Genomic DNA, 22,625 nt, shown 5'->3' on the forward strand with positions numbered 1-22,625 from the left:
CTGCCTAAAAAGGCTCTTCCCCAACTTCACCCCAAGATTTTAGGAATCACTGTATTTCATTGATATACCATAATTCCACTCATTTTCATGTCCCAGTGTGCTCAGAGCACTGTGCAGTAATGTATCAATCATAAACGCGCTACTATACAAACTTCTCTCAAAATGGCAAACAAAAAAGATAAAGAGGGATCCCACCTAGAAAACAGAGAAGGGGCAAGCTTCTAAATATGGGGTAACCGTGGTTATTATAAAGAACATCTTTGAAAAAATTACGCTGTTTAACAGTAGACAGAGAGAAGATTAGATGGATTTCAAGGTGGAATTCTGCACTCTATGGACCACCATGGCAAAAGCACAAGACATTACGGACTTAAGACACAGTGGTGGAAAGAGAGGTGGGGTCAGCACAAATATCCACCAGAACCAAGTTCAAGAATGCAAGTCTAAAATATAGCAAGGACCTACACAGTTAAGGAGTTTAAAAAACAAAAAGAACAATTTAGTATGAAAGAAGGAGCCAGCCAGGAAAGGGTCCGGTCATTTCAAAAGTAGAAGAAGTTTGAACATTTAAAAAGGCACAGCTTTAAAATGTGGGCATTCTCTTGGAACAAGATCAAAAGTATGGAAGTGGAGCCTTTGAGAAAAGAATACATTAGGTTACAAAATGAAAGTGAAAGCATCCCAGATAGAGAATTTTGACTAATTCAGATTTATAGTGGATTTATACTTTAAAATGTATATATTTTTTAAGTATAACTTGGGAGTAATCTAAATCCACTCCAGCTTTTAACAGGGCTCAGTAGTGAAGAAATTTCTATATCAGCGATGCTAATACTATGGCTATCATACAGGAAGAACAGGAAATACCTGGGTACTGGAGGGTCCCACTGCTCGCCTTGGAACTTTGATGTCAAAACCACTTTTGGGGTCTTTCTCTCCTCTTAGTGCCGGGTCATTAAATGGTTCATGTCCTGCTTCCCAGTCACAAACTGTCTTTCTGATGGCCTGAAGAACACTAGACACAATCCAAAATGCTTTAGCACCCAAACAAATATAAATGCTTATTTCAGAGCCATAAGCATGTTGAAGCAAACTTTCTAGAGAGGTAGTATTTTATCAGTCAAACTTATATTTTTGAGTCATACTTTGACAGCATTTGTTTTTTCCATCATTGATAGATATCTTTAGCAAGATATACATGTATATTATTGACATTGGGTTGTATAGCACAGATGCAAATTCAATATAACATTAGAATTTACCATCAAATGAATCGGACCTGAAGAACACCGATAATAAAGAAGCAAGCTTCTGCTTATAAAATATTTTGGTAATGCACAATACTTTTTAAAATTCTAAGAAGAATTCTGATAAAATAATCTCTTGAAGGTTTGCATAGGTGTGGCAGTGGTCATCCAATATTATGATGCTCTTCAGTACAATTCTAAGTATTGAATTGGAATATGAGTACTTCTCAAAAACCATCTCATAGTGTACTGAGTGATCAAGTGAACTCCACCTCCCACATTCAAACATTTCTGAAAAATGTTACTTTAATGGCTCAAGAAACACTTTTCTGTTTCCACACCCAGAAAACCTCAGACTACAACAGATTTACATAAGGAATATGAAAGTCACCAGAAAAAAACAGTGTAAGAATCTACTTGCAAATCTTAAAATCTGGAATAATCTGAACATTTCATTCATTTGTTTGGGATGGTATTTTTGTGGAGGTGGAGTTTAGCAGTAGCATGACCAGTCAAGGGTCTTCACCCACAAGAATCTTGCAAGGCACCCAGCAATGGGTGGGAGTAAATCAAAATGGTACAACATGTCATGAGGAAAGGCAACAGCTGGAGAGACAAAAACAAAGTTAAGGATGGCTCTAACCACAGTACAGAAGATTGAGTAGGGGGAGGTGAAGAGAGTAGGAAAAGTTGAACAGAAAGACAACAGAAGGCTTTTTTCTTTTCCTTTTCTTTTGTGGTGGTGGGGGTTGGGATGAAGAGACAGAGAAGAAGGACGAGCAATACAGAAGAACAAGTAGTAGTAGTACTGGAATCATCAGAAAGTTGGCCCCAGTTTCTCTTTAAAATAAAAAGCAAGACAACACATACCATTAATGGTAATGGTAGAATTAAAAGGTTTAAAGATGACATGTTGTTCCCCATTCTAGTTCTCTTATCTTAAAGTAATCAGCACCGAGCAGGTTGTTTTAGACTAATATGTAGTCAGCAAAGCTAATTTTTGACATTCAAACTATGAGCAATGGTGATGGTTGCCTTTGAAATATGAATGTTAGCAATAGACAATATTTAACTAGTAAAATATGGGAGAAGGAATATAGGACATTGCTTTAAAATGTTAACGCTACCTCTGAATTACGTTTTTCTTCTTTTTTATGGCCTGTCTTAATGGTTCTCTCAGTGTAACCTGGGAGAAGTCCTGAAGAGCAGCATAAATGGTATGACGTATGGCATGGTTAAAGACACTTTCCATTCTCCCCATCAGCACCTGAAGACCTTTGATCATGGCAATAACCTGTAGGGAGAAAATATATATATATATTTTAAATATATAAATAAAGGAAAGGGGGAAGAATGAAAAAGCCCAAATCTCTATAAAGGAGAAAAGTTTCTTTTACCTCAACCAAGGCAAACTTCTCTTCACTGGTATAATTGTATCGTGTTGCTCTTTCATACTCTTCTGCATTGTCAGGGCAATCTTTATTGGAGTATTTGTCAGTTGGATGCACTAGTTTCCATGAATACTGCAATTCACACAGGTAGGTGAAGAAAGACATATGGAAGAAAAGAAAAGATTGAGAAATAACACAAAAAGACCACAGGACACCCTACCTGTAATGCAGGTTTTATTCTAATAAGACATTCCATCATTCTTAGTAATAGCTGATGATATGATACTGCATGGTTTTAGAACAGTACTGTAAGTTCTAAAACTCCTGACAGAAATCACTTGCCATATTCACTACTTTCTAAAAGATCTATCGAACATATATCTCTATACTACATTAATTCAAAGAATACAAAAAATTCTCAGCAGGTGATGTGGTCTAACATTTTAATGAAGATTAACGTAAGTAAAAACCTGTCTTCATTTCACCTACAGAGAACCAAGAAAGATGCCTCAAATGAAAAAACAAGTGTCAAGAGAAGATTTTGAAATGACTGACTGTTTAGATTTTAAAGACAGTTTGAAGCCAAAAAGACTTGCTGATTTCTGTTAGGACTTAGAAAAGAGAGAGAGAGAGAGATTTTGTCTGTAACTCTGAAAATGCAATATTTCAAGAGAAATGTGTCTTGTTCAGGTACCAGGATCAAAATATCATATTAACATAGTGCAAGATGTTCCAATACTGATTTTTAGCAGGAATTGATATCAATTAATTATGTTAACTGGAAAATTCTATCTACTTACTAATCCAGTTTTCCACAACTTTAATTTTAGCAACAAGAACTGAGTTGTGACACCTACTACAACTTGAGTGGTAGACAGATTTATAAGACATTATTATGGGTTAAAATACCAAGTGCCAAAGCAAAGTTTATTAATAGCAACTTAGCGTTAGGCCAACGCACAAACACCAAAATGTATTACAATAAAACTTAAAACTAAACCTAAAATGATAAAATGTTAAAATACTTATAAAGATTTTTTTTTAAAAGCCAGATACCATCAAACCAGACATAATCGCCATGCCACTTGCCTTCTCCTTATTTGAGTGGCTGCCCATGCAAACAGAACAAACACTTGGATCACAGGTACACTGTCAGTTTCTAAGAAACATTCTATTTCCTGAGAGGTCATAGAAAAAGACATCCAGGACAAAAACACTGAAAGCCATTTTGACCTCAAGTGACAATACAGATTACAATGTAACAGATCATGGAGTAGGTCTTCCAGCTACCCTAAACTGCAGGGACAGCGATGGTTACATTTCTCAGTGCCAGTATATCGGCTGTCTAAGTAAGCCATTTGCTTGGATTTAAAACGGAAAGCTGTAAAGGCCCTCCTTAGCATGCTATTTACATAAACCATCATCTAAATATCTGACAAACCCATGAGTCTTTTTAACAGGGGGGTAATCAAGGTGATATTTGAAAGAGAAACAATTTCCATATCCATTTGCTTATTAATATCCTCTATTCTCAACTTGACTGTGGGTTTCACATTTTTTAACTTAAATCTAATCATTTCTGATTCTGAGAAACCTAGAGAATGCAGTGAGTTTTGAATACACTCTAATCAACGAAATGAAAAAGACCTAGTGAGCTGTTCCTCCAGGCATAACTTTGGTAAACACTGTGGGGGCATACTGTGACTACAAAGCTGAATATTAATATTGCTATATTGCACTTTGGACAGAATAGAGTTTATACCTGTCTCAGAACAGCTGGGGTATTATTTGGGCGACAAAAAAAAATCTTTCCAAGAAATTTGTTTTGAATCACTCCCAGCCCCGTGGGCTCATTCCAGCCCCATATTAAGTGCCATGGAGTCACATTACATTTTTCACAGCAAGTAATGAGAAACAATTCTTGTCTTGCAATTTAAGTTGAGTACAACAAAGAGGATCCCAGGAGAAAACAGTAGGCAAGGGGATGGAACATGTGAAAACTAGTTTGTGGTGTTAAGATGGCACAATATGCCTGTTAGGGACTTTTTACTTATTTGTACTCTATTTACATAATAAGAGTTGGGGGTTGAGAATGTGGGTAAAGATTTTGAGGAGGGATTTGAAAAGGGAGTGGCAGGATAGATTGTATACAGGCTCAGAACGAAATTCTCGGCATTGGAGAGGGTGGGGGTGAGGCATGAGAGAAGGGACTGACAGGACTATGAGAGGACATACTGAAGTGCTTGCACAAGTAAAAAATAAGGGGTTGAGAAATCAGAAAAGCACAGCACGGGACATAACAAGACAGAAGAGCAGTGAGCAACCAGTGACAAGATATGGGCAGGAGCAGAGCTGCATAGAACCCGAATAGAAAGTGTGAATTTGATCCAGAAGACAATGCAGAGCCAGAGAAGAGTCCCGTAGCAGAGAGATCACATAGCTGTCGTGCAGGAGAGAGAGATGATTTGGAAGCAGCAATTTGTAAAGACAGAAGCCAGGGAAGCAAGAGGGATTTTGGAGGACAGAGAAAAAGGGGTCGCAGTAGTCTAAGTGGGAGACCATGAAAGCATGAACTAAAGGTTTTCACAACAGAAAGTGGTGGATAGATTTTGTATACATTACATAGGAAGAAATGACATGATTTATCTGTCCTAATTTTCAAAAGGTGGTTAGGAACCAAGGATGTGTTTATCATAGTACCATTCATGGAAGCACTACATACGGCAGGCCGTTGGCCTTGCACTGCCAATTAGAGCTGAACTAACCGTTGATTTTTTCGTTTGGTGATCAAAAATGAAAAACTGAAAAACAAATTATTTAGGATGGAACAAAATATTTCACTAAACCCAAAATGAAATTTTTTAGAGGTTTTTTTTGGGCGGGGGGGAGGGGGGTGTTGTTTACCTTTTGACAAATCTAGGTACATTTTAAAACAACATGTCATTTTGAAACAAAAATTGAAAACTTTCATTTCAACTTTTTTGAAATTTTGTTTTTTTTATTTGGCTGAAACGATTGGCCAAATTCAACCCTAATTCATGAATAGTTTTAGTCTCCCTGAATCTGCATTTTTCAGCTAATAAACTATTTGACTGAAAAATTTCACCCAGCTTGACTGCCAGTACTGGACAGAAGTAGGCATAAGCACACGTCCACCTACCACCACCTGCAGACTGTCTAAGCTCTCAGGTTAGGTTGTCTTGGTTAGGCCATGGTACAGATAGGATACGCAGTGTTAATGTGTGAGAGGCAGGGATATTTATAAAAAAAAAGGAGTGCTTTAGCATCCCCTCTTTCAATTGTTACCATTACAAATATCTTGCTTACATTTAAGTCAAAGTTGCAGATTTTTAATCACTTCCCCCACTGGCATCTACTTTCAGCAAGATTAGTTGTTTAAATAAAAATAGATCATTAGAGCTTACCTATACTTCCCCTCTCATATTTCCCTCTCTTGCTCTCTGTAATGTTTTTCCTCCTTTTTCTCTGTGTTCACCCCCTTATGACTAAAGGCCTGATCTGAAACCAATAGGAATCTTTCCATTTACTTTCATCACCTTTGGATGAGGCCCTAAATGTTTTAATTTAGTCACCAGAAAATGTCAAAATACAACTGCTTTCTGTTATTTATACCACATACCATCTGCTGTCTTTTTCACTTTGGGACGTGTGTTGGGATACAGTCTATGAAAGATCATTTAAAGTTGTATTGTAGCAAAATAAAGGAAGCTTTGAAACCACAAAACATATGTTCAAAAGCAGAATAAAAATAGCTAGCTCTGGCCTAAAGGAGATCACTACATCTTAAATTTAATAAGTTCAACCTACTGAAAGAGGATGTGAGAAATACAGCATCTTGGCCCGCTGATTAATACAGTTGTACAGTTGAAGACAAAAACATTTTGTCTTCTTCCCTGGTTGAAAATAGAAGTGCCACTAAACAAATGGTGATAGAGCATGTAAAAACACCTCTACCTCGATATACAAGCAAGTCTCATCTTAGGCAGGGGTTCGGTTCCGCGGTTATCGCGTAAAGCGAAAACCGTGTATAGCCAAAATTATATCCCCAAGCCCTTTAAACCCCGCCCGCAGCCGGGCCGGGGGGGCATTTAAAGGGCTCCACCGGGCTCCTCGCCGCCCTTTAAATGCCCCCCCCCGCTCCGCCCCGCCCCCAGAGCTGCGGGCGGGATTTAAAGGGCTCCGCCAGGCTTCCCGCCGCAGTGGGGAGCCCGGAGGAGCCCTTTAAATCCCGCCCACAGCTTTGGCAGCCGGGCTGGGGCTGGCATTTAAAGGGCCCGGAGCTCCACGGTGGCTGGAGCCTCAGGCCCTTTAGTTCACCACAGGGGCTACCAGCCACCTCTGCAGCTGGGAGCCCCCTGGGTGATTTAAAGGCCCTGGGACTCCCAGCCACAGCTGGTGCCCCAGGACCTTTAAATCTTGAGGCCACACACCCCCCACTTGAGGCCACGCCCCCCCCCACTCCAGCCATACGCGTATAGTTGAAATCACGCATGTTAAATGCGCGTAAGTTGCGAGAGACCTGTAATGCGACCCGTTATAACACAAATTTGGATATAATGTGGTAAAGCAGTGCTCCAGGGGGGCGGGGCTGGTGCTCTGGTGGATCAAAGCAAGTTTGATATAACGCAGTTTCACCTATAACGCAGTAAGATTTTTTGGCTCCCAAGGACAGCGTTATATCGAGGTAGAGGTGTATTTTTCATCAAAGCAAAAACCACCTAGCCTCATTATCTAGTTGTCTCGTCTCCCTAAACTTCCTCTTTTTCTGGTTTTGCTCCCTAGGTAACATACCACTTCCATAACATGTGCACTCCACTGAGATAGGAGCTGTAGTCCCTGGAGAGAGAGATCAAAGAGTTTTCGATACTCTGCATCTGTTTTCTGAGCTTCCTGACGGCCAGACCCAGTCACTACCTAGAACAAAACAAAGTAAACACAAGTATTAAATCCACTGTGAGTGGCACTAAAAAAACATTTTTTATTGGAAATAAAAGATTGGTGCTGGTTCATATGCACTAGACCTTGCATTCAATACACCAATTACTACCTTTTCAGCCCACATATTTACTTACTTAAAAATTCAAAAATTCTAGAGATAAAGTACTTGTATCCTTTATCACCAGAACATTACAGCGGACTAAGTCAAGCAGACAGTCCTCATACGGTATGAGCAAGATGTGCCTTTTTTTTTTGAAGAATGCACTCCTAACCTGTTTTTATTCATAAAGCTATGTGTATGCTCTTAGGCTATGAGTTTGACATGCAATTCCCAAGAAAATACCCCACCTGTTCTGGAATGTACTGGCATGCGAGAAGTGTGATGAAGTCTGCAAATACAGAATTAAGGCTAACACAAACGTAGTTCACTCTTATAAGCTTGTGCAAAAACATCATTAGGAGATCTAAGTGTTTAAGTAGGGTCATTTTAACATAGTCTGAGGTTTACTTACATCTCAGGCTTCTAATTATAGCAACGTTCATTACTCAAGTGCAATTGGCACAGACAGCATTAACCCACCTCACTGTTGCTGTAACGAGCCAGTTCTGAAATGAAGCGCATATGGTCTTCTCTGATCTGGATCATTTGCTCACAGATGTTGTACTGGGGACTGCTGCTGGAAGAGGTGCACGTCCATCTATTTCAGAACACGAGAAAAAATAAATCCTGACCTTACAGACATCACAAATTGATATCACATAAGTGATACGACCGAGCCACTGTTTTCAGCTTTTACATCTTCCTTCTCTTTTTTTTAGGCCTTGTGTCATGGCTTCCCTCTCTCTGGCCTAGACATTTTAGAGATGGGCTGTCTTTCTGAGCCCAAACAATGTTTCTTTTTAATCAGATGAAAGGGTTGTTGTTGCAATGCAGAACAATACCAATAGGTCAAGATCTATCCCTCACTCAACTACCTTAAAAAAAGGTCTTTGGTTTACCCATGTTTAACTATAAAGCCTGTTAGTTACTGTGTGTTCCTGACTACAAAATTTCATAATGGTATAACCTCAGAAAAGGACAAAGGGCATGCTACTATTATCAAACATTCCAAATTAAACAACAGCCATGAAAAAACACTAGCCTTATGCTTTTAGCATTTCAGAATGCTCCTCACCAAATGTATTACCCATATTATCACAGGCATACACCCAGCATAGCCCAAGACAGTGATCCAGGGACAGTTCCTCAACTGGGGTAAACTACCATAGGTCCATTGATTTTACCAGGACAATGACAATTTGCACCATGAGGAACTCCCCCTCTCCCCAGTACTGTGCTGCATTCCTACCTGGATTTGTTTTCCTCATAGTGGGCGCTAGTTTTAATGTATCTTGCCAGTTCAATCTGCATATCGCCAAACAGCGGGACCACTTGCAGCTGCTGTACTCAAGGAAAAAAGCAGATGAAGTAAGTTATTAAATGCAAATTTTTTAAGTGTTTTTAAATTTTATTTGGTCATCCTAACAAATCACCCTCTTCGAGTTCAAAATTATCTGGCTTAGTTAACAGTGTTGTTTTGTTAAAGATTGTTTTTGTCATCCAACTAAACTATGTACAAATTTGAACAATTGAGAGTATCTACTCATGAAAAAATATCACGTTATTTGGTTGAAATAGAATACTATGTATTTTAAATGGGAGAAAAATCACCATTAAAATAATGTTTTAAAAACTCTAATTAAAACATTACTCTCTTAACCAACCTTAAAGAACTTGTCTATCTTGGTCAAGTTTATTCTTTTCTTTGCATCCAGTTTATAGATATTACTGACACTTCCATCCATCAGGTACAATCCAAAGCCCATTACCTGGAAATAGTACAAAACATATAACTTTTCCATAAGATAAGCTCACAGGTAGTGATTCAGCTGAAGATAAGACCATGTTCTTTTATCATAATAATACACAACTGGTTAACACACCCACAACCACACACATATAAAGCACACCAGGCACTTTTCAAAACTCCTAGTGACAAAATATGAGACTCATGAGTATGTATTTAATTTTTCTATAGTACTTTAAATTTACAGTCATGTCAGTGTGTAGCATTTTTAAAATTAATATTAGCCTGATAAACAAGATTTACTGAAAGCAGCTTAGATGCATAAAGATTAGACATACAAAAATGTTATCCCATTTAAATTAGAATGTGGCTCTTTTTAGATATTTCATTTAAATTCCTATTTCTGATTAAAATGACGGATGCAGAGTTGGTTATATAACAGAAGTTTAGGTCAACCATTGTCAAGTTCCTTCTTTTTTATAGCCCTCTGTTTAGATTATACATGGGAGAACTCTGGTGCATCCAAAAAAAAAAAGTGATTGAATTCTGGAATTAATAACAAACTGTTATAATTCTACATAGGCAATAGGACTTACTTAGTACTAGAAATCCAGAACTACAGTCCATAATATATGTGCATGTTTAACTGCTCAGCAGCACAGGTGGGCACTTCAGAGATCCTTACAGGTATGATATATCTAGTACATTCTATGGTTCTTTCAGGGTGCCAGCATATCTCATCTACATGACAAATACTGTACCTAGTTCTTTGGGGATTAAATACCCCAATTCCCTCAGAAGAGCTTGTCCTACTTGAAAGCATTTTAAGTGCTATTCCATATTTTTTTCTATATAATTTCATCTATTGAGACATTCAGCTGAAAATACCATACTTAAATGAAGTACATTTTACATTTCCCCTCATCCACCACAATATTACACATGCAAGTTCCAAACTACTACATTTATCTACCAACTGTTCAGTTTAATCATAACTAAAGCCATCTGGTCCCTGGAAGTAATACAACTGGCAAATGACGTTTCAATATGCAGAGCCACCTTCAAACACCCTTTTTGCCCAAACATGCTACATATCTAAAAATAAAATGTATTAGTTCAATTTTACCTTCACTAAAACTCTATAGAAACATTTTCCCACCCCAGGCTTCAGTTCAATTAGATCATCTCCAATATGTACAAAATAGCAGAGGTGAAAGTAAGCCGGTATGCCACGGCTTCCCCAGGCGGCAATTTAAAGGGCCTGGGGCTCCCAGCAGCAGCTGGAGCCCCAGACCCTTTAAATTGCCGCCAGAGCCCCGCTGCTGGAGCCCTGGGGTAGCAGTGGCGGGGCTCCGGAGGTTATTTAAAGTGCCGGGGCTCCCGCTGCCCTGGGCCCTTTAAATAGCCACCGGAGCCCTGCCACTGCTACCCCAGGGCTCCGGGGGCTATTTAAAGGGCCCAGGGCGGTAGAGGCAGGGGGTAGCAGCGGCAGCCGGGGACTCTGGCAGTGGTTTAAAGGGCCCGGGGCGATAGCGGCGGCCGAGCCTTGGACTCTTTAAACTGCTGCCAGAGCCTCCGGCTGCTGCTGCTACCCCAGCGGGGGAGAGCCACTTACTGGTACAGGATGGGCTGAGGCTGGCTCTGACCCCCGCCCATCCCCGCCCCTTCCGCCCAAGGCCCCACTCCTTCCGGGGGCCAGAGCCAGCCCCAACCTAGCAAGTCCCTATTTCTACTTTCACCCCTGCAAAATAGAACTAATTAGACACTTCTTAAAATCAAAGATTTGCAGTGTGTAATACATGTAGAAGAAAAGGAGGAGATATATGAAAAAGGAAGTGGCAAAACTTTATATAAACACAATCATTATGAGTTATTTGGCTGTCTATTTCTGGCAAACAGAGGACTGGCTGAAGTGAAATTCACAAGTATTTGTGTCCTTCCCCATTATGGTTAAACTTTGCAACACTAAAAAAAAAAACCTTACTTTTAAGAGCATGTGTTTCTCACTGGGTGTTAGATACATTTTATTTTCATAGTAGTCCACGCACAAATTCACAATATCAGCCAGCAGTTCTTCATAGCCAGAAATCACCTCAAGCTGTTGCTGTAAAGACTAGAAGACAAAATAAACAAAATAAAAACATTAAGTCTACTGCTTATACACACAAGATGTCAGCAGTTACTACAGAACTGCATTAAATGCCCCAATAGCAACCGTGTGCGTGAAACCAGACAATCACTATGCTCTCAAATGAACTGAAACAGGAAAAAGATAAAAACACCACATCTCCTGTGAGTGAAGGTGAACACATTTCACAAACCCATTCCTCTATATCTAACGTATCAGTTCTCATCCTCAAAGGAAACCTACACAACACTTTCAAAAGACAAGCCTTGGACCTTAATTTTGCTAGACACTAAAAATCATGGACTGGATAGAGACACTGGATTTAGGCTTATTACAATAATCTATAACCCACTAACAACTCCCCCTCCCCAGGCTGTATTTCCTCCCACTTTCTTTCCTCCCTATGACTGGAGGGGTGTTTACGGACCACTTCACCTTGAATGGTCCCTTGAAATATGTGTTAACTACTTACACTAAACAATCTGTTCCATCATGTATTGAGCTGTAACACTGAGTAAGTTTCCCAGACCTGAAGAAGAGCTCTGTGTAAACTCAAAAGCTTGCCTCTCACTAACAAAAGTGGTCCAATGAAAGATATTACCTCACCCACCTTGTCTCACTACAGAACGGAGTGTGTTTTTAATAGCTTATAAAATATTTGCCATTTAGTGTAAGATTATGAAAACTTACTTGTGTAATCTTGTTGTGATTAGCAAGGAACATGGAGAGGTTCTGGGATTCCTGGATGGACTGAGGATCAGCCATTTTACGCAGAAATTGAGCAGCTCTTTGGAAATAGAAAAAGAACCCAGTTAAAGGAAAAAAATCAACAACATTTCTCTATAGCAGAGCCGTTCACGATCAAGTCCATCCACTTCTGATCAAAACTACATATACGTCAATGCTACCTCTTGGTCAAAGGTAGATGACAGCTCTTAAAGAATCAACACAGATGCTTTATTCATTGCTCAGACAAGATCATAGTAACTGCATCGGTGATGTTGAACCGTAATTACTTGCGATCAGGTAAAAGAGGGCACACCAGATACTACTAGACTTGTTTTGTTACACTTTTCTGAGAATGTGAGATTCAAACACAGGTTTAAATTTTGTAAAACTGTCCATGTTAAAAGTTGGTTTCTTAAGAGGCCTCATCAGACCCTCCTTGAGAACACTGGCACCCCACTCTTACAAAGGTGGTGACAATCTTCACTAACAGCAGGCTCACTGGCTCCCATGGGTCTTAACTAGCTGAGATGGCCATAGATACAATTCACAGTTTATGAATCAAAGCACCCTCAGCATCTCACATACCAGTGAGTGACACCGGCTTATACTCAAGTAGAGTTAGAACAAGATTCTCAACTGGTGTGGGTTGACATAGCTCCATGGAATTCAATGCCACCTTACACCAGCTGAACATCGAGCCTTTAGAGCAGTGGTCCCCAACGTAATGTGCCCGCGTCCTGGCCCCTGGGAGAGCACCCACTGAAATGCCGCGGCGGGGACGCCTCTCGCTGACGCCACTTGCCATCGACAAGTGACGTCATCGAGAGGCATCGCCCCCGAATTTCAGCGAAGACGCCTCTCGATGACGTCGCTTGTCGACAGCAAGTGGCGTCATCGAGAGGCATTGCCGCCGCGGCATTTCGGCGGGTCCTCCGCCGCCGCTGTGGTCCTTCAGCTGGCGCCCGCCAGCCAAAAAGGTTGGGGACCACTGCTTTAGAGAATAATAGTGTCTGTCCCCTCAGGACATTGCTCTGGAAGAGAAGATCTATCAAAATCCAAGGGATTTCACCCACAGAACAAAAAAGAATTCCTCATAGGAAGAAAACCTCAGCCCTCAATAGAGGCTTTATAGTTAAACATGAGTAAAGCAAAGACCTTTGTTGAGTGAGGGATAGATCTTGATCTATTGGTATTGTTCTGTACAAGGCTTTGCAGATGCTGTTATGGAGGCAAACACTCTCTTTGCTTCCTACATCTGCCACAGCATAAGACTTTATCAATGTTACATGCTACAGTGTCAGGATGAGAATGGGGTTTCATTCCTGATCAGGGCCGGCTCCAGGCACCAGCTTATCAAGCAGGTGCTTGGGGCGACAACTCAGGAGAGGGGCGGCACTTTCACATATTTGGCAGCAATTCGGCGGAGGCTCCCTTACTCCCTTCCGCTGAATTGCCGCAGATCGCGATCACGGCTTTTTTTTTTTTCTCCGCCCCCTGCTTGGGGCGGCAAAACCCCTGGAGCCGGCCCTGTTCCTGATATTCTAACCTCCTCCCCCTCTCATTTCATCTGTAAATCACAGGGGCCTGTCAGAGCAAAGCCAGAAGCCCTTAAGGACAACAAGATCAAAGGCCATTGACAAAATATCAACCGTGAATGCTAAAAATGGGAATTCTGTAACTGGAAAGAAAGAATTTCTAAGTTAAAAGATTTATCAAACAATGTATTCTCATTAAATTTAAAACATAATGAAAGATAGGCTGACAGAGTCTACACCTGGAAATCTGTTTTGTTACTGTAGAAAAGCAGAAGGAAAACAGATTTGCTCAGATAGTTTTTTCTGTCAGTTCACCTTTTTATTTTCACAGTATTTTTTTTAATGTAGATAGGATTACATTTAAATATTACCGGTGTTGTACAAAGAGCTGCTACTGCCAGCTTGTGCAGGTTCCTGTATTTCAATAACAGTAAGCTTGGCAAATACTTTCTTATAACAACATCTCACCGCTTGTAGGCAGAGTGGTCATTCTTCACACTGCACTTCATATTTTTCAGCTCATCTAATACTGCAAACATGTTGATGAACTTGCCCAAAGTGATCAGATATGCTTCAGACACAAAATCCTTCCTCCTCTCTGCATGGCATAAGCGCTTCACCTCCCCACAGAATCGTTCAATTGCATTTCTCTAGTGAAGGGAAGGAGCAGAAATCCATAGTTTAGTAAAGAAACAGTTTCAATGTTTTACTTTCACTGCAATATCTAAGCCAATGGCTCTCAACCAGGGATACGTGTACCCCTGGGGGTATGCAGAGGTCTTCCAGGGAGTACATCAACTCACCTAAACGTTTGCCTAGTTTTACAACAGGCTACATAAAAAGTACTAGCAAAGACAGTACAAACTAAAATGTTATACAATGACTTGTTTATACTGCCCTATATATTATACACTGAAATATAAGTACAATATTTATATCCCAATTGATTTATTTTATAATGATATGGTAAAAATGAGAAAGTAAGCAATTTTTCAGTACTAGTGTGCTGTGACACTAATGTATTTTTATGTCTGATTTTGTAAGCAAGTCGTTTTTAGGTGAGGTGAAACTTGGGGGTACGCAAGACAAATCAGACACCTGAAAGTGGTACAGTAGTCTGGAAAGGTTGAGACACCCCGATGTAGGTTATCCCCTCTCTCTTCCTATAAAGTTCTTTAACAGTAAAATGCCACTAAAGTAACTCATCATCCAATTCCAAAATTCACTTAAAAGACATCTGCAAGTAGGCGTGATACAATTCCATTAAAACTTCAGAATACGTATGGGTAAGATGAGCATTCAGCATGGCCTCTCCAGCTCCCCACATGTACAGCCATATGTTACTAATCAGTATGCTTAGGTGACATTGCAACCACCATAGAATTTTGCTGGAGCATGAAGCACAGTGGCTGGGATCAAAATGTTTTGTTGGTTTTCCTTTCTTCATTGCTCTAGTTTGCAGTTTTCAAATTCTTTTGCAAGGAAGTCTAATGGACGCTGTAAAAAGGATGTTCTCCACGATTTGTAGAGCACGTTAAGTTCCTTGAATGGAACAGCCTGGTTTGGATTTAAATCAGGCCTATTTGCACTGGACGGTGGTGGAATGCTGCCTTTCTACTCACTCTTCACCTTCTCCCCCAGTAGCTGCCTCCTCTCTGAGCCCAGCCCACCGTATGAGATGACAGGCTAGGGTGGAAGGAAAGAGAGTAGCAGACTGCCACTAAGCGTTCCTCTGCCAGACAGTGAGGGATTCAGGGATTCAAGAGAGGAAGCCCAAGAAGCACTCCATTAAGCTCTACCAGAGTCCCGTAAGTGGAGCTGCTTTCACAGGTTCACTTCTCTCCCCAAAAACGACCATACAAGTGCATGGGAGGGAAATAAAGAGAACCATGCTGAACAAACAGCTCCCCCCTTCCCTTCCACTGATTTGACTGATGATGTAAGTTTAAAATATACATAGCTTTGAGTACCTTAAAGACCAAGGAGAGTGAGGAATCAGTGAGGACAGCTCAAGGAGATGTAACTAGCAGAAAGGGTTAAAATTGCACAAAGGAAATATCTGGAAACATTTCTTGGTATCTAACAGTAAAATAGGTCTATTAAGTCTGTGAATTAGTGTCTGAAAGGAAGCAGTATACACACAACTAGCTAGACAAAATGCAATAAAACAGGGGTTTGCAACCTTTTTTCATTTGCAGACCCTTAAAAAAAACTTTCGAATGGAGGTGCAGGCCCCTTTGGAAATCTAATCCTAATTCCAATTCCATGTCTACAGGCCACAGGTTGAAAACCACCGCAATAAAACATAAAAATACCATAGGGAGCAATCCTGCAATGGTCCTTACAGAAGCGTATGAACTAGATGACTTGATAGGTCTTCTCCATGTCTAAATGATTCATATAAATAATAGAAATTTACAAAAATATCCCAGCTACCATTCACCTATCTATCATTAATTGGAAATATATTGTGCAGCCATATGCTACTAACCAGATAAAAACATATTAAGCACGCATAGTGTCCAATGGAGCAGCAAACATAGGCCCAGTCCTGTAATATATACATACGTAACTTTATTCATGCAAATAGTCCCATTGATTTCAACAGGAATGTTCACACAAGTAAGGTTACTCAAGTGTTTACAGAACAGAATCAAAGGTCTTTGGGCAAGAAGAAAACTGATTCACTCTACAGCTTAGAAGAGATGTTGCAGTCACTTCCGGGAAAAACAAATGGGCAAGTAAAAGTGAGCATAGATATGGAAAATGAAAAAGAAAGGAATTTTAAACTGTGCAATACCAGCGTGCGGAACAAGAAGCTGAGCACAGGTGACAAGCTACATGCACAAATATGACTGCACTTAGAAGACATGCTAAGTTTAAGTCACATGTCAGGACCATGGTCTCTCTCTGTGGGCCATGTAAAATCTTTACAACATTTGGTTACAGTAATATAGTCTTTGAACCAAGTCAGATAAAGCAGAGCGCACAACACCACAGCACATAAGAAAACAAAACAAAACCTCTATTAAACAGCTATTGGTTTAACTCTTTTTACCTGAAAGTACATAAAATTCATCAGTTTTGTAACTTCGGGCTCCAGAACTTCCACAGTTTTTTCATAAATTTCTACTCGGTTAGGCTGTTCGTTACATTTAACCTGAAGAGAATCAAAGAAATAGTGATACTGAAAAGTCACTCCCAAATACAACTTCAGCAGAGACACAGCTCCAGAATGGCACATTGAACCAAGAAAATGTATTATAGTGCTGTTTATCCAAAGTTACGGCTAAATTGTTGTTTTTAACATCTCAAGCACAGTTTTCAGGGACTAACAAAAAAAATTCTCAGAGCTACCTGGATTCTTATATGGCACCCCTTACTGCAGTATCTGTGTGCCTCAGATAATAATGAATTAAGCCTATAAACATCCCTGTGAGGTAGGGCAGTATCTTCCCCATTTTATAGCTAGGGAATCAAGGCACAGTGACATTAAGTTACTTTCCCAGGGTCACAAAGACTGTGACTGAGTGGAGAACTGAACCCAGATCTTCTGAGGTCCAGTAATTTAACCAAAAGATGATCCTCTTCCTTCCATGGCAGCACAGATTTTATTTATTTATTTATTTATTTTGGAAAGTCCCTAAAATCAGAGAGCTGTCAAAAGAGGACTGTGATTTCATTTGCTTTTTCAGCTCATCTTAACTCTATTTTCAAAAACTTCAGTTTTTCAAGCACTTAAGTCCTAACTTTCGATTCACATCACCTGTGTGCATTATATAAATAAGCATGTACACCCACATGCACGAACACACACAAAAAATCTGGACTGCCTCAAACATTTAAAAAAAAGTGACCAGACCCAACATCCTATTTGACGATCTCCAGAGCAGTGTTTAATGGCTAGTTTACATCATCAAGTAACAATATGTTAAGTTGCTGATCACAATCACTTTGAATTTAAGCTTTAAATGCTTGCTGGCACTACCATCTCCATTTGTTTTCTGTTAAATGACATGGGAAATTTTGGTGTCAAATTAACACTACTATCAAAACTGCCCATCCAGTGCACATTATTGCTACCCTATTCGCAAATCAGCCAGGAAGCTTAATACAGAGTGACATTAAATGCTTCCTTAATTCCCTCACCAAAAAAAACATCCAGTCCTCAGGAGCTGAAAGTTTTGCTTCAACAACATTCCCAGTCTTGCTGGTGCAGGAGTAATTGCTCATTCTAGAGCTTTAAGGTTTATCCATAAAGCTATGTATCCACACAATCAGGAAAGAACTTGAGATGAAAGTTCAAGCACGGTCTGACAACTGAATGTTGCTCCTTTACCTGAGGAATGGCTCTTGAGCAGCTTCTCCATGTGTACAGCATGACGGCATACTCTTGACCGTCTTCCAACATTTCATTCTAAAATAAATAAATAAATTAGTATCAATACGAGAAGGAATGGTAAATACAGAAAAAAAATTTAAAAAATGCCATTATTTCTGTCTCTCTATGACACCTACACACACACACACACTCTGAGCCAAACAAACTTTTTTGTCTTACTAGGATGTACACATAACCGGTCACAATACTGAATGTTAACTGATATATCATCTTAAATAGTATGTTCAAATTGTCAGGTCATATTGGTTTTTTCAGTAAAGCAAGTTCTCTATGGCTAAGCACAACTCAAGCTGATTCGTCAATTATTGAAACAATTAGTTCAGCTACTGAACATGAAAAATTAATCCTAAAGCTAAAAATCGAGCTGTTCTTAGTCATTCATTTCAATAATATTCTACCATGAATGAATATGGACTATTTACAACACTATTTAATGCAATGAATATGTATCAGATTACTAAATGACACTTTACATCCACTAAAATATGAAGTCCAAGAGGTCAAACTTTGCTACTGACAAAACTAAACAACTATTAATCCTGAAGTATGTTACCTTTTAATCTATGAAGTATGTAGTATTTTACAAATTTAAGACATTAAAAACCACAGACAACAGAACTGCTACACTGGGAATAGATTAGGATCCATGTGGTTTTATATGGAATACAAGAGAGAAGTATTACTTTCAGAAAAAAATAGCATACAGCAACCCCTCAGGTATTGACCAAAATGCTAGAGTAGTGGTGGAAGTTTCTGGCACAGAAGATAAATTTATTCTCTGACAGTCAGAGTCTGGCTGTTGATAATACAGTACTAGCCTAACTTGGAAAACTTAAAAATATTGAATCCCTTAATGAAGCCTTGGGTACAGAAACTTCAGGCAATATTGGCTAACCCAGCCAAGAGGTTATTTGAGATGCACAAAAAAAAGAGTGAGCTAGCTCTACGTTTTCTATGAGAGATCATTCCTGACAGCTATGGCCATTTGAAGTCTGGTTGCTTACTTGGTTTCCTATTTTCTCCGTGCATGTTCATCCCTCTATAAGAAAGTTTTGTCAAAGATATATGCCTCTTCTCTCACAATTTTTTTTTTTAATAAAGAGTATATGTTGAAAATGTTTACTTACCATATTCGAATGAACAGTAGCTTGCTCAATGTATCTTGCAATGCCTGTGACAAATGCATTCCTGTCTTCAAAATTAGTGTTGAAGTTTGGCTGCATGAAAGAAAATAAACAAACATGTAACCCTTGGGGAAAATTTTCAAATGTGATATTTATTGCAACAACAACAAAAAGGACATATGCTTTTCCAGAAATTAAGGGGAATCTGTGACCAGGGACCTCTTGGTGCCAAGAGGCAGAGGGCACAGAAAGGGTTTAAAGGGGTTATGGGGATCCCCTAGATCAAGTATATGCATATATACACCAAAAGGTGGCATGTAAGGTCTCTACCAAAAGTCAGTAGCTCACTGGTGGTCAATCATTTAAAAACGTATGTATGGATAATATTTCAGGAGTCATGCATGCATGTTGATAATTATGTCTTAAAATCTGTGAGTTGGGGCTAGTCACCAGAAGGTGATAAACAAGTTCCTCCCAAGTAGGACCTAGTAAACAGTTATCTCCCTGTCTGGTCATGTATTGTATCCCTCACAATGTAAATATATTTGCATACTGATCCACCAAGCTAATCAAAATTGCTAAATCACAAAAAAGAAAAAGCTGCTGGGGAACCAAAACGAAACAAAACCAAAACAGCCAGGGGAGGTATCCTGTTTGTGAATGCAGACCATGGATTTTGGGGATATACGTAGGGGGCACTAGTTCACCTTGGATCCTTCATCTAAGGGACAAGCTACCAGCATGCATGTTTTATGAAAGAAGAATCACAGCCAACCAGGGCTGTTAAGCCCTGTGACAAAGACTTGGGTTGTGCTAAACTTTATTAGACAGGAAATTATCTTGTTAATTAAATGGAGGCTCTAGAATGTGTGTTATGCTTTTATTTTATTTGTATATAGTTGTTTGCAATACTTCTACCGACTTGTTATTACTTGAACCTCTGTTCTTTGTTAAATAAACTTATATTTGTTTTCACTATAAACAAATTTCAGTGCTGTGAGTTAAGCAAAGCAGTAGCCTGAGGTGAAGTTGGTAAGCTGAGGGTACTGTTCCTTTGGGAACAGCAGACCCGGAAATTCTGTGAATGTCCAGTGGACCAGAGGTTGCATATTCCAGGGGGATGCTCAAAGAGTTTGAGGGTTGGCGTCTGCCCATTGCTAACCTGCAGAGGAACAGCAGAGCCTGCATAGGTTGAGAGGGGAGTGCTTGCATTGGCCATGGCTGGTGGAGTCAGGGAGCTGATCTCTAGCAGGTTCAGACAAGGCTTTCACACTAAGGGTAGATGGTACTGAGGGGCCTCACAATCATGAGTACCTCTGAGGAGCGTCACAGTCTCATAATAGATACTCCTTACCTGGTAAAGCAGAGATGACGGAGGGGGTTCAATACATGGTTGTTGATCCGGCAATGGTAATTCTTCCAAGAGATCCACATTGGACAAAGCATCCTCTAAAGTAACCTGAGCAGTCATTTTGTCTCTGTGGGGGGGAAATTATGAAAAAAGGCTAATATGAAGAGCAAGGGAACAATTTATTTCTGGTGTGGGAAATACACAACATCCCTCGCACAGGCCCACTTAGCTAGAGACCACCCTAGAAGAGACAGTGTCAAACTGAAACCTCGTTAGTTTCAATATGAGTTAAGAGGAGTTTCAGGTTTCACACCTGCCCTGCATACTCCTGCCAATTTGTGTGTTTTTAAAATGTTTCTTTCTCCCCATCACAGTGTGACAGACCCACACATACAACAGGGAAAACTAACTGACGATACAACAGAAAAATAGAAACTAATTGAACAGAGCGTTGTCAAGGCAAGCAAACTAGAAAAATAGGGAAATCCTGTTTCCTGTAGTCTCTTTCAGTTATAGTAATTTGGGCAGAGTCTTGTAACTAGAGTAGGTATAAAATTTGTAGTTGACGAAGCTCCCTTATGGCCTTTTCCATGATTTTCCACAGTTGCTACCACCAGCTCAACAATTGTGGGAGAATTAAACGTAGACATGGTGTCAGCAGCCACTAGCATTTTAAACACAATGGTATCTAGAGCTGCTCTGATTAGGATTAATGATGTTGGATTTAAAAACCTGAGGACCACATAGAGCCATGTACACACTAGCCCTCCCACAGTTGCTACTGCAAATGAATCTGAACCGTCGATAGCTATAATAGGAAATTTTATGGTGAAAAATGACAGAGCACCTGTAGCACAATTCCATCATTACAGCACTGTAGTATATTGGTTTAACTGGATGTTTCTGTATATAACTTCCAGATCTCATGACTCACAATTCTTTAACCACTAAACAACACTGCTTCCCTACTTTCCTTTGCATAAAACTGTACATTCCCCCAGCAGCTATGGGGAGATTTTCATCACAGCAAGCACTTCCCTTAAAAGAAAATAACTAGCTCAGCTGACACAATTAATCTACAGAGCAACCAGCTTTCTGTTTTCTGAGAGTGATCTGGTGTCCTGAACAACAATCTTGCAACCAGGGTTTTGTGCCACTGTGATTCCTTAGAATACCAGTGCACACCCCATTGCTGCTGTACAGTGAGCAGGGGATGGATTCACAAATTCTAAGGCCAAAAAAGACCACTGTGGTCACCTAATCTGACCTCCTGTATAACTAGGGTTGTCAACCCTCCCAGTTTCTCTGGGAGTCTCCTAGAATCAGGCCCTATCTCCCAGAGGCTACTGCAGCCAAACAGGGCGATTTTGGGCACTCACAGTTCGGCAGCACAGTGGGGCTAAGGCAGGCTTTGTGCCTGCCCTCACTCCATGCCACTCCCGAAAACGGCCAGCACCGTCCCTGCGGCCTCTGTGGGGGATGGGGGGCAGGGAGTCTCTACATGCTGCCCCTGCCCCGAGCGCCGACTCCACAGCTCCCATTGGCTGGGAACTGCGGCCAATGGGAGCTACAGGGGCAGTGCCTGTGGGCAGGGTCAGTGTGCGGAGCTCCCTGGCTCCCCGCAGCCAGAAGCTGCTGCCAGAGGGATGTGCCGGTCGCTTTCGGGAGTTGGCCGAGGTAAACACCGTCTCCCTCACCCCCTCCCGCACTCCAACCCTCTCCCAGAGCCCCCATCCAAACTCCCACCCAGAGCCCACACCCTGCACCTCCTCCTGCACCCCAACCCCCTGCCCCAGGCTCAGCCCGGAGCCCCCTCCCACACCCAAACTCCCTCCCAGAGCCCACACCCCTCCTGCACCCAATCTCCTGCCCCAGGCTCAGCCCGGAGCCACCGCCTACACTCCGAACCCCT

The 22,625-nt window shown here is 40.5% G+C and overlaps 1 protein-coding gene across 5 annotated transcripts in view; it reads right to left on the reverse strand.

The window, feature by feature from the left end:
• CYFIP1 (cytoplasmic FMR1 interacting protein 1) overlaps window positions 1–22,625 on the reverse strand; it is a 128,380-nt gene that overhangs the window by 74,359 nt on the left and 31,396 nt on the right. For all 5 annotated transcript variants that reach the window (XM_039525704.1, XM_039525732.1, XM_039525711.1 and 2 more), the window contains exons 2-15: window positions 20,717–20,840; window positions 19,366–19,455; window positions 18,176–18,253; window positions 16,895–16,996; window positions 14,305–14,486; window positions 12,263–12,359; window positions 11,429–11,557; window positions 9,362–9,466; window positions 8,947–9,038; window positions 8,178–8,295; window positions 7,451–7,573; window positions 2,645–2,770; window positions 2,375–2,541; window positions 868–1,015 (exon numbers count right to left, since the gene is read on the reverse strand). In XM_039525704.1, coding sequence (XP_039381638.1) covers window positions 868–1,015; window positions 2,375–2,541; window positions 2,645–2,770; window positions 7,451–7,573; window positions 8,178–8,295; window positions 8,947–9,038; window positions 9,362–9,466; window positions 11,429–11,557; window positions 12,263–12,359; window positions 14,305–14,486; window positions 16,895–16,996; window positions 18,176–18,253; window positions 19,366–19,455; window positions 20,717–20,833 — 1,674 coding nt within the window. In that variant the 5' untranslated portion in view covers window positions 20,834–20,840. The remainder of the gene's footprint in view (window positions 1–867; window positions 1,016–2,374; window positions 2,542–2,644; window positions 2,771–7,450; window positions 7,574–8,177; window positions 8,296–8,946; window positions 9,039–9,361; window positions 9,467–11,428; window positions 11,558–12,262; window positions 12,360–14,304; window positions 14,487–16,894; window positions 16,997–18,175; window positions 18,254–19,365; window positions 19,456–20,716; window positions 20,841–22,625) is intronic.

This window comes from Mauremys reevesii, linkage group 1 (assembly GCF_016161935.1).
Source record: "Mauremys reevesii isolate NIE-2019 linkage group 1, ASM1616193v1, whole genome shotgun sequence".
Lineage (NCBI taxonomy): Eukaryota > Metazoa > Chordata > Testudines > Geoemydidae > Mauremys > Mauremys reevesii.